The 11,511-nt window shown below is 44.9% G+C and overlaps 3 protein-coding genes across 3 annotated transcripts; 1 reads left to right on the forward strand and 2 right to left on the reverse strand.

The window, feature by feature from the left end:
* Positions 1-4,727: 4,727 nt before the first annotated feature.
* Positions 4,728-5,752, reverse strand: E0L32_010417 (uncharacterized protein; the record flags this gene model as incomplete). Its single annotated transcript, XM_031133033.1, has 2 exons — positions 4,728-5,554; positions 5,632-5,752. 2 exons carry the CDS (start codon positions 5,750-5,752, stop codon positions 4,728-4,730), a joined length of 948 nt encoding a protein of 315 aa, XP_030989553.1.
* A 1,171-nt stretch (positions 5,753-6,923) lies between these two features.
* On the forward strand, positions 6,924-8,799 carry E0L32_010418 (uncharacterized protein; the record flags this gene model as incomplete). Its single annotated transcript, XM_031133034.1, has 2 exons — positions 6,924-7,862; positions 7,924-8,799. The coding sequence occupies 2 exons, from the start codon at positions 6,924-6,926 to the stop codon at positions 8,797-8,799; spliced, it is 1,815 nt and encodes a 604-aa protein (XP_030989554.1).
* A 1,444-nt stretch (positions 8,800-10,243) lies between these two features.
* Positions 10,244-11,171, reverse strand: E0L32_010419 (uncharacterized protein; the record flags this gene model as incomplete). The annotated part of the gene is made up of 2 exons (XM_031133035.1): positions 10,244-10,887; positions 10,949-11,171. The coding sequence occupies 2 exons, from the start codon at positions 11,169-11,171 to the stop codon at positions 10,244-10,246; spliced, it is 867 nt and encodes a 288-aa protein (XP_030989555.1).
* Between the last annotated feature and the right edge of the window lie 340 nt (positions 11,172-11,511).

Here is an 11,511-nt window from a genome sequence, read left to right on the forward strand (position 1 = left end):
ATCTAATAGCTATACTAAATAATCTAAAGAGATAATATAAATAAAGACTAATATAATATTATTTAATATTAATCTACTAACTAATCTAGCTAGTAAGATCTATAGAATAATAACCTATCTTTATAATAAATTCTCTTATTAAGTTAATAATTAGAAGTTACTAGAAGAGACTATTAGATAATAATATTAGAAGAATAGATATTAAATCTTAAGTAACTTAAATTAATTAAATCTTAGCTATATTAAAGAGTATAATTTAAAGATATATTATCTTAAAAATAAATACTATAATATTATAATATTAACTAAGGCTAAATATTAACCTTATATTAAGATTAGATATCTTATTAGCTATAAAGATATAAATATCTAGTAGATCTAGATCTCTAAGAAGAGGAAGATTATTCTATTAAGAGATATAACCTTTAAAGAAGGATTCTTTTTTAAAAAGAAGAATTATAATAGATCTAAAGAGAGATTAGCTATATTTATATTATTAATAGAGATCTATAAGCTATTAAAATTAGTAGAGAGAGAGCTAGAGCCTAAAGAGGTTAATAATAAGATTACTAGCCTCTCTAGTCTAATAGATAGACTATTTAAAGTTATTAGAGAGAAAGATTAGTCTTAATAGGCTAAAATAATTAAAAAGACTAGTCTAGTATAAGAGAGACTTAAAGAGATAATTATTATCTATCTAACTTCTTATTAAAATAAAGAGCTAGTCTAAGAATTAGTTATAATAAAACTAATAAAGAGCTTTAAATCTATAATCTCTAGTTTAATAACTCTAGAAACTTTATTAAAGAAAGAGAATAATATTCTAAAGGTATTAGAAAATTTTTAGAAAGATTTCTTAAGTTCTATACTAATTAGATAATTAGCTTAAAATTATAAGCTAATAAACTATATATAATAGTTAAGAGAGTAAGAGAAGCTTTTTAGAAGATAATAATAAGTAGTTAATAAGATAATTCTAAAGGACTATTATAATATTAATATAATCTATACTAATTTCTAAGTTAAAGTAGTTTCTATTAAATAAGAGCCTTAATAACTACTTTAACTATATTAAAATAACCTATTACTAAAGCTAAGAAATATTAAAAAGATTATTAATAGCCTCTATAACTAATACTAGCTTAAGACTATATAAAAGGAGGTTAAGAATATTTAAGATAATAGGATATTAAAGATAATAGATTATTATAAAGCTAAGAGCTAGATAGTTATATTATTAAAGTAGGTATTTATTTATAAGTTTAATAATAAAGAGTATATTAAAAGATTTAAGACTAGAATCTATATTTAAGAAGATTAATAGCTATTAAATAATTAGAATACCTATATTATTATATTAATAAGAAGGTCTTTCTAAATTCTTATAGCTATTACTATAAGATTTAAGCTTAAGATAAAGTAGTTAGATATAATTAATATTTTTATTAATATCTATCTTAATAAGAAGATATTTATAAAACTTTTACTATACTTTAAATAGATTAATAAAATCACTTATTTAATTAAAGTATTATATAATCTATAGATATTATTATTATTATAATAGAAGCTTCTCTTAATAGTTCTTATTAAAATAGGATTTATCTAATTAATTAAAGAGTTATATCTCTTCTATAATAACTTTATTTTAATATTCTTCTATATTAATAATATTATCTATCTTTATTATAAGAAGGATAAAGCTAAAGAAGAGATCTTTAAAGAGGTCTTAACCTATTAATTTAAAATAAGAAACTTAGAGGATATTAAATAGTTCTTAGAAATAAAGATTATTTAAAGTATTAATTAAAGCTAAATCTAAATCTTATAAAAAGATAAGATTATTAATCTTATTATTAAATATAAGCTTAATAATATAATTAAAGAGCTAGCTATCTTTATATTAATTAAGAAGATTATAAAGCTAGATAAGTAAATAATCTTATTAAAGATTTATATCTATTAATAAAAGATAGAATCTCTAATCTATTTTAATATTACTATAAGATTAGATATTATTAAAGTAATTATTAGTCTTATCTACTTTCTTATAAACCCTCTATTTAAAGTAATAAAGAAGATAGATAGAATTATCTATTACCTCTTAAGAATAAAGAAGCTAGATATTCTATTTAATAGAAATAACCTAAATCTCTTACTTAAAGTCTATATTAATACTTTATTTAAAGATAATTTAAAGAATTAAAAGTCCTTTTAAAGATATCTTATAATACTATTTAAAAGTATTATTAATTAAAAAGTAATTAAGTAAAATATTATTACTATCTTATTTATTAAAGTAGAGTTACTTATTCTTATAAGCTTCTTTTAAGAGACTATTATTATTATATAGTTCTTTAAGAAGATAATATTATAATTATTAAATTAGTTTATTATCTATTATAATAATTATTAAATTATTTATTTAGTTAAAAGTAAGAATCTATAGCTTAAGATAGCTTTAAGATATATTAATATCTATTATTATTAAGTTTAGTAAGAGATCTAAAAGAAGATAATAGAAATAGAATATCTAGCTATTAATTAGATATTAATTAATAGGCTAATTAAGATTCTTTTAATTAATAAGTATTAAAAGTTTATTAAGTAATTAAATCTTTATTCTTATCTTATTATTATTTTAAGAGATAATTAGAACTAATAAAAAGACTAATAATCTTTAATTATATTAAATAAAAATAATAAACTTCTTAAATCTAAAGATATTAAGAATTTTATTAAAGAATTTAATTAAAAGTTAAATCTAAGCCTTCTATTAAAGAAGATAGATATTCTATTCTTAAATTATTAGAATTACTTATAGAAAGTACTATATTATTATTTCTTATATATCTTTTTTTATTATTATTTAAAAGAAGAGTAAAAAGATTAATATCCTTTATAAGAATTAAATCTATAGAATCTTTTAATCTAACTAATCTAAATAAGAAGCTAATAAATCTAAGAAATATCCTAGTTAAAACTATTTAAAATTATATCTTAAAGCTTAAAGATATTTAAAATCTAATTTAAAGATCTAATTAAGATTTAAATTTAAATCTTCTACTTAAAAAGATAAATATTATAATTACTAAATTATTAGATTAATTATTAGAAAAGATAGAAGTTATTTAAATATATATAGAATATATTAAGATATATAAGAAAGATATAAAAATTAATAATAAGAAGAGGTAGTCTCTATAAAACCTTCTATTTAATATATATCTATATTAATATCTAATATATAGTTAATAAGACTAAAAGTAGCTAATTAGTTTTTAATATTAAGTAAAATTATTAATTTCCTATTTAGAATATAGAAATAGCTTTAGATCTCCTAGAATCCTAGATTCTAGAGATCTAGAGAGATGTATCAGAAGGGGCTGGTCTACTAAGGACAACCCCAGGGCAAATTTAGTATATGGAGCTATCTCTGCCTAACTATATCGCCCTTTAGGGCCACCCCTAAGGGCCGGCGGCCACCTAGCGGCCTTCCCCTTTTCTCCCTTAGAATTAGACACCTCAACGAATAGAATTTGATTGATCCGACCCTTAGTTGACAATTTCAAGTGGAGATGAGGCGTAGGAGGAGGAATGAACATCCGCATGGGCGTCTTCTCGGGTCTCACCTTGCCCAGGGAGCCACAATCCACAGACAGGCGCCATGTTTCGCCAACCCGTCATCGCTAGGACCCAATGGAAAGGAATGTGCAACAGTGGGAAGAAAAGTTCGGTAATGGATTGCTCCCGGTACTACGGGATATTTGGGCCTGGCAATATTGGCACGAGAGAGGAGGCTTTGACGGTCCAGGAGTGGCACTGTCTCATCCTCCTTTGCTTGTGCTCCCAAAGTCGACCGCGTATCTCCGTTGCTTGGACAGATGCTTCAGATATCTCTTTGAGCCGCTCTCGAGACAGTCTGAGAGAAGGTCATCGCGATTGTGCAGGAGTGGCACGAGGGGTGAGCCGGTCTCTGGCCTTGACTGACCCGTGTTGCACACCGCCAAGCCCCCTGACGACTTTTTCGCTGGACAGGAAACAATGGAGAACCCTTTCCCAACAATAAACAGCAACATGGACAAGCGAGATGTTCGAAAGGCCTTCCCGCATGCCGTCGCATACAAGCAGGTCCTTCCCGCCTTGTTCGAGGTTAATTGAGTTGCGCCAAGGATGGGCTGACATAGGTTGCCAGCCCGCTTTACTTTTCCCACACCACCCGGGCGTCCGCCTCGTGAGAAAGTGGCTGGAAGTTACCGTCACTAGGTCTACCCCCTTTCCATGAAAAAAAGGGTATGACTGTGACTCCCTCAGTGGGACCCGGGTCCGCCGGTTGCGTTGCGTACGATGCGAATCGACGGGCTTGCTTCGTGACCGTGCAAATTTTCGCCTGCCGAGAAAACCTTGGGTCATTCCACCGGGAAAAGAACACATCGTTCCATATCCACAAGTTGCGTCAGTGTGTTGCTGGAGCACGTTTGGTCTCGAGATTGATGGTCATTCACCTGTGCCGGGCGGTCGTCCAACGATATTTGGTCCCGCCTTCTGTCATCAGGCATGTTTAGTCTGAACCTAATGTTCCCTGGGGAAGAGGTCTAGAAGCACCATGGCGTTAACTTTGCTCAAGGGTTTGACACATTGGGCCCGGTGAATATGATGTCTTGCCACTAACGAATAAGTCTATATGCAATGGTAGCTTTTGTGCGCAATATGTTGTCATAACCAGCTCAAGCCTTTTGAGAGTCGATCTGAAGGGTCTCGAAGCCCTTCGCGATGGCGGCCTCTCCGCCCGCTGCCTCTATCTCGTACTCGATATCACCCTGTGCCTCGCGGTAGAGCACATTGGCCTCGTTCGCCATCTTGCAGTTGTAGGCCGCCTCCTCGTCGCTGATGATCTGCTTCTCCAGGTTGCCAGACGCACACGCCGCCTCGACCTGCAGTTGGATCTCGCATGAGCGGTCCATGAGACCGAAGAGGAAGCCGGCCTCGTCCACCGTCTCGCCGACCGTGATCAGGCCGTGGTTCATGAGGATGGCGGCCTTGTTGCGGGCGCCCAGCGCGGCGGCGATGCGCTTGCCCTCGTCGGCGGCGAAGACGATGCCGCCGTAGGCGCTGTAGACGGCGTGTCGGTCGTGCAGGGTGCAGACGTCCTGCGTGATCATGTCGAGCGGGCGGGCGAAGACGGACCACGCGCGGCCGGCGCGGGTGTGCGCGTGGCAGACGGCGTGGATGTCCGGGCGGGCGTTGTGCACGGCCGAGTGGATCCAGTACCCGGCCGCGTTGGCGGTGCGCAGGCCCGTCGCCGGGTTGGGGTTGCCGGCGGCGATGCGGCCCGTCGCGATCTCGACGGCCAGCATGTCGCCCGCGCGCAGCATGCCGAAGTGCCGGCTCAGCGGGTTCATCCACATGAGGCCCGGGAACTCCGGGTCGCGGACCGAGATGTGGCCCGACTGGCCCTCGCAGAAGCCCTGGCGCGCCCAGTGCCGGAACGTCGCGGCCATGTGGATGAGGATGTGCCGCCGCTCGGCCGCGTAGGTGGGGAAAGTAGGAATGCCTGCCATGTTTGTTCAATATATGTATGTCATATGGACACGGCCGGTTTGACGCTGCGTGCGGTGCTGCTGGACTTACCAGGGAGGACATCGCCCTGCGATATGGCCTCCAAGGGCGTCTTCTCTTTCCCGTTTATCGTGGGGATCTCTTGGACGGAGTGTCCCGCTGCGCTCGTGTCCGAGATCGCTGACGGCGCCATTGTGTGTCGAAGTATGAGTCCGCGCGCCCACGACTCTGTGGTCTGTAATAAATGACTGGAAGGTCTCGGCGGCAGCAAAATACTGCGCTGCGAAAGCCAGTATGTTATGTGCAGGTTTGCCTGTTTATAAGGACGGCGTGTCCTGAGAGGGCGCACTCTTATCTACAGCATACTCCGTAGTGGAGATGTAGTGACAAGATTTGATGTGGACTAGACTGAAAACGGAGACCCACGGGGCTTTGATCCGGCGGCGGTGCCAGTCCGACTTTTGACACCGGGCCGGCCTCTGCAATCCCGGTCCCGCTTTGGCTTTGCCGGCTGGGCCAAGGAGTCAAATCCTCAAAGATAAGAATACTTATTTGCTCATGCTAATTTGTTTTCCATAATTTGAAGATCCATCTGTACAAGATTGGTTTCCTTGACCGAGGATTCCAGTTCAATCTGACCTTCCTTTTCCGGGCTTGGCTGGACCGGCTCCCTCATTGGCTTAACTGAACTCAGAATGTCACCATGCATTCTCAACACGGACTGCGTCCCAGGACTTTATGTCTTGTCTAAGCTTCTCACAAGGCTCTAGCATTTCGGTGGGAATTCGCGCTCTCAGACTCGAGTATGAAGCTTTGATCGAGGCTTTTCTTGTCAACAGAGAAGCAAAAGACAAAAAAAACCAACAGTCTAGACCCTGGAGTTCCGAGATCCAGTGCAGTGGTACCCCGCAATCTGGTGGACTGATTAGCGGGACGCACGTGCTGTAGAAATCCTCCAAAGCAGCCCATACCATGACATAACGCACGATCACGCGAATGTCTGTGGTGGCACACCTCTCCTTTGACTTGCAACGAAAAGACGACCCCCAAAAAGTTACCTTTTCTTCTTGGAGGGTAGTTGCCGATTGGCCCTTACACCTGCAGCAAATGATTCCCGATGCCATCACTAGTTTCCAACTTCATCATCGAGCCTGTTCTGCGACAAGCACGCCGCCTCTCCAGCAGCTTCGCCACCTCCGAGTCCGCTGCCGACCAGCCGATCTTTCGGACAGCGCAGTCTCGACATGAGGGCGCAATTGAGGAGCCCAACGAGGGGCTTGGGGATAAGCGACGATAGCGAAATTGACGAGATCGATCCCGCCCGAAGCTTGACCTTGCCAATCGCCGCTTCGACGAACCCCAACATGGCTCGGCACACTCGAGTCGCTTCCCTATATTTAACTGCATCGCCCGAGAGGCGAGATGGCCTCTCTTCCGACGTCCCAATGTCCACGTCCGCACCGCCAGCGCGACCAGTTGCCACCATGGCTGCTATGCGATCTGTGACGATCGCGGGAGATGTCGTACCGGACAGACTCGGCACCCCAGAGGATGATACCCAGCTCCTGTCAAGCTCTTTACCAAGGTCAATGTATGGCATGGCGGAGTTACCAGAAGATGACGGGATGAAAGCATTGCGGCGACGAATATTGGAAGTGCAGTCGCAACAACTAGTACCCGAGGAGAAAGCTCGTCTCATCCATGGACTTCTTATGGAGGGGTACAACAAGTCACAAGCCGGCAGCAACGCCCATCTCCCACCGCGGAGTGAGACGCCGTCAAGCCCCACAGTCTTCGAGAAGGTGACCCCGACGCGGCCCTTGGAATCGCTGAGGTTCTGGCACAGCGCCCTTGGCGAGGGCAGTGCTGCCCAGAGGTTTACGCTCACCGAAGAGGATCTCCGGCCTACTTATGTGCCACTCACTGGCAAGTCTGTCGACTACCTCGGCAATTCTCTGGACCTGGAGGAAGGGACAAAGTTGCTCGGCTGTGAACATTATCGGCGGAATGTCAAGCTGCAATGCTTTACTTGTTCACGTTGGTACACCTGCCGCCTGTGCCACAACGAAGCCGAGGATCATGTGCTGCCGAGGAGGGAGACGAGGAATATGCTCTGCATGCTCTGCGGGCACGCCCAAAAGGCTTCAGACGTGTGCGTAAAGTGCGGAGAGTCTGCGGCGTGCTATTACTGCGGCATTTGCAAACTGTGGAATGACGACCCCGGCAAGAGCATTTACCATTGCAATGATTGTGGGATCTGCAGAGTTGGTGAAGGACTGGGCAAGGACTTCTTCCACTGCAAGGTAAGCGCTTCCCTCAGCCTCGACGACAATATGTGTGTTCAGAGGCTGACCTTCTCAACAGAAATGTGGCTCGTGCATCGCTATCGCCCTGGAGACATCGCATCGTTGTAGGGAGGGCCTCATGGACTGTGACTGCCCAATATGCGGCGAATATCTCTTTACCTCGCACAAGATGGTTCTCTCGATGAAGTGTGGACATATGATCCACAGCGACTGTCACAAGCAGTACATCCAGACGGCTTACAAATGCCCGATCTGTAGCAAGAGCGTTCAAAATATGGAAAGCCAGTTTCGTAGGCTGGACAAGCACTTGGAAGAGCAGCCGATGCCCCCTGAGTGGCAACAGACACGAGCCGTCATTCTTTGCAACGACTGCGAGGCAAAGACCACGACCAAATACCACTGGGGTGGCCTGAAATGCGAAGTCTGCCTGTCCTACAACACGGTCCAGATGCAGCTCGTCAATGCTCCTAAAGGAGCTGCGGAGGCCGCAGAAGGAGATAATACCTCGAGCGGAGATGCTTCACTCCAAGCGACGAACGCTGCCAATGACACTCGAGCGAGGGTGGTTCGTGATGGGCCGTCGTTGCCTCATCAGCATGTGTCGCATCGACCCGGTGGCTCCCTTGGGTCTCATGTAGACTTTCAAGGCCTGCCGTCGGATATCTCACCAGAACGGTTCGCACGGTCATTGTCACCCACTGCCACCAACGGGTTCCCCGAGCACATGCTCACTACTGATGAGTCGGACGGGGAAGGCTCCATTTTAGACTTCTGGGGCCGGGACGAGCATCGTAGTATGACATCGGCCGAAAATGTCGATCACGGGGATTCGGACGAGGAGACCGACTCTGATGAGTGCGAGGATGATCTCGAGGAAGAAGAAGATGACGACGACGATGAAGAGGAGGAGATCATGCTCTTTGGTCACCGATGAACCGGAGGCTGATCTACAATGGCCGCAGCAATGAAGGCTAGGTAGCTGGCCTCAAACTATGAATTATGATTGACAAGACTAGGTATAGGGGTTTAACTCATGGCCGACGGGATCTTTTTGGGGCGTTTTTTGACTAAGGGTCGGCATCAGCGGTTTATAGTAGCGAACTCATTCTCGTCTGGGACAAGGACAAATGGCTTGCATTGTGTTTTTGTAAATAAAAGCCCAGTAGAACATACATGCACTTGTTTGGTCTTGTGCCCTAATCCTTGCTCATGGGCATTTGCCAACCCTTTGCTGAGCCATCACTCGACATGTCTCCAAGCCAGGCTTATTACTCGGACTATCATCCTGGATATATGCGGCAATTCGCACACCGCAAGGCCGGAAGGCCGATTAGGTCCCTTTCCTGTACATTCCCAGGCGTACCCAAATGTCGGTGGCGTCATACACACACCAAGTTGCCTCATTCATGGCCGAGTCAGGACCGTAAGTGGTGAAGAGGCGTCTGCCATGAGGTGAGAACCCCAGTCGCACGCATCTGTGGTCGGCGCGTCCGCGCCTGCTCTGCTCCGGCGTCCACCTAGTGCATCGTCTCATCTCTGCTGATGACGTGACGCGATCTGTGCCTCTACCTGCTGGCCTTCCTTGCGCAGTTCCTTCACCACGTTCTGCAGAACAAGGGCTTTATTAGTACAGACGGATCTCTCCCTATCTGGGGCCGCGCAGGTAGAAACAAGCGGGAGACGACGGGGGGTTCATGAAGAGAAAGCGACTGCTTACGGCTAGGGCCTCCGGGTTGACGCCGTTCTCAATCATGGAGATGCATATCGACAGCGTCCTGCGGTCAATGTGGCAGTTCTGAGCAAGCGCGCGCACGCACACACAAGTTGGTCAGCAGGGGTTTTGGCTCGCTCATATGAGACGGGAGGACGGGGGGCTCAACTCACTAGGATGGTGGAGATCTCGTGCAGGATGTCGACGGCTTCCTGGGCCGCCGCCTGCTTTTCGCTCTGTGGCGGCATGGCCTTTTTCGTCTCCTTGAGAGGTGTTGGTAAGGAAGTTCTGAGCGGAGATGTCTGATGTGCTTGACGGTATTAGGTATGGATGGTTGGCTGGTATGAGAGGTCGAGAAGTCGAGATCAAGAGGGGGACGACCAGAGGCGCGTGCGATTGACTAGGTACAGCCCGTGGTTGTGGTGGGGCTTAGCGCGTACCGTCTCTAAAGTGTGAGATTAGAGCACGGAGCCGCATACACGATGGACTGAGTGATTGAAGCCCAAGATTATATATCACTACAATTACCTATATATCACTACAAATACAAGGACATCGCGCCACTGTTCCGATAGGTAGTCATCCCTAAACCTATGAAGTGGTGAAACATGCAGGTGAAATTACTTGGTATCTTCGTCGTAGGATGTTTATACAGATCAGATTAACACTATGACTTCATGGCCTCGACAAAGAGCTCCCGCATGCCCTTGAGCAGGCCAACCAGCTCCCTCGACTCGTTGACCCGGTCCAGCACGCGCTCAATCTTCTCGCGCTCGAGCTTGGGCCGGCAGTGGCGCACGTCGTAGTCGCGGCTCGCCGTGCTCAGCTCGAACCAGGCCTCGCGCTCCCAGTCGCGCTCGTCGACGTGCGTGTAGACGAAGCGCAGGTGGTCGTCGCGGCCGGCGCCCTCGATGCGCAGGCACAGGCTCGTGACCCAGAAGTCGAGCTCGGGCACGTTGAAGCGGCTCTGCGCCTCGAGCTGCGCCTGGCGCGCGCGCTGCGCGGCGAGCCGCGCGTCGATGTCGCGCTGCGTGTCGGCGATCTGCTGCCGCAGGGCGTCGCGCGCGACCTCCTGCCGGTCGCGCTGCTCCGAGAGCGCGGCGATGGCGGCCTGCATCTCGCGCGTCTCGGCGGCCTCCTTGGCGATCGTGTGCTGGTGCGCGTTGGTCTTGACCTGCAGGATCTCGATGTCCTTCTTCTTCATGCGCTGGTCCTCTGTCGTTGGGGGGAGGGATTGCGTGTTAGTAAGCTCTTCTTCATCGTATGGGGTGTTGCGTAGGGGGGGGAAGATATGCGACAACGAAGCGGCGGCTGGTGGGATTGCGTTTGCATTCGTGCGATGCGATGCGATGCGATGCGGCTTGTGGCGTACCTTGAAGCTCGGCGACATTCATGCGGAACTGGTTGCGCTCCTCGAGGACGCGCTTGCGGCCCTGCTCGATAAAGGCATCAAATTTGGCGGTGAACTTGGCCATGCGATCGCGCAGCTCGTCGAAGCCGAAGTTGATGCTGGGTAGCTGGTCCGCGACAGACGGCCCCATGGGCGTCAGTGTCTGGCGGCTGGTGGAGAGCGAAGGTTCGAATGCGGTAGCCATGATGGAGTAGGTCCGACGGTGCTCAAGATTGCGTAGTGTTCCTCGTCTTTGTGTGTATTACTGACGACAATCCTGCGTGCAATAGAGAGTATCTGTTTTTAGAAGAGCAACAGAATGAATGGATGGTGTTTCTTGTCTTTTGGGTGGAGGCACCTTTTCCTTGTTTACTATTTCCCTTCTGGGTCTGGTCGTCCCGGAAATCACAGAGAAGCTACGTCGGTGGCCCGAGCTTTTCTACTGTACGTTAGTTCTGTTTGCACAAATGTGGGCCTCAGCCAAAAGTTAGCGCAACCGCGTCTTGATGAATCGAGACCTCGTCTAAGCATCGTACCCCGACTTC

The sequence above is a fragment of the Thyridium curvatum genome (assembly GCF_004353045.1).
Source record: "Thyridium curvatum strain D216 chromosome Unknown NODE_84_length_182893_cov_82.147506, whole genome shotgun sequence".
In the NCBI taxonomy this organism is placed as follows: domain Eukaryota; kingdom Fungi; phylum Ascomycota; class Sordariomycetes; order Thyridiales; family Thyridiaceae; genus Thyridium; species Thyridium curvatum.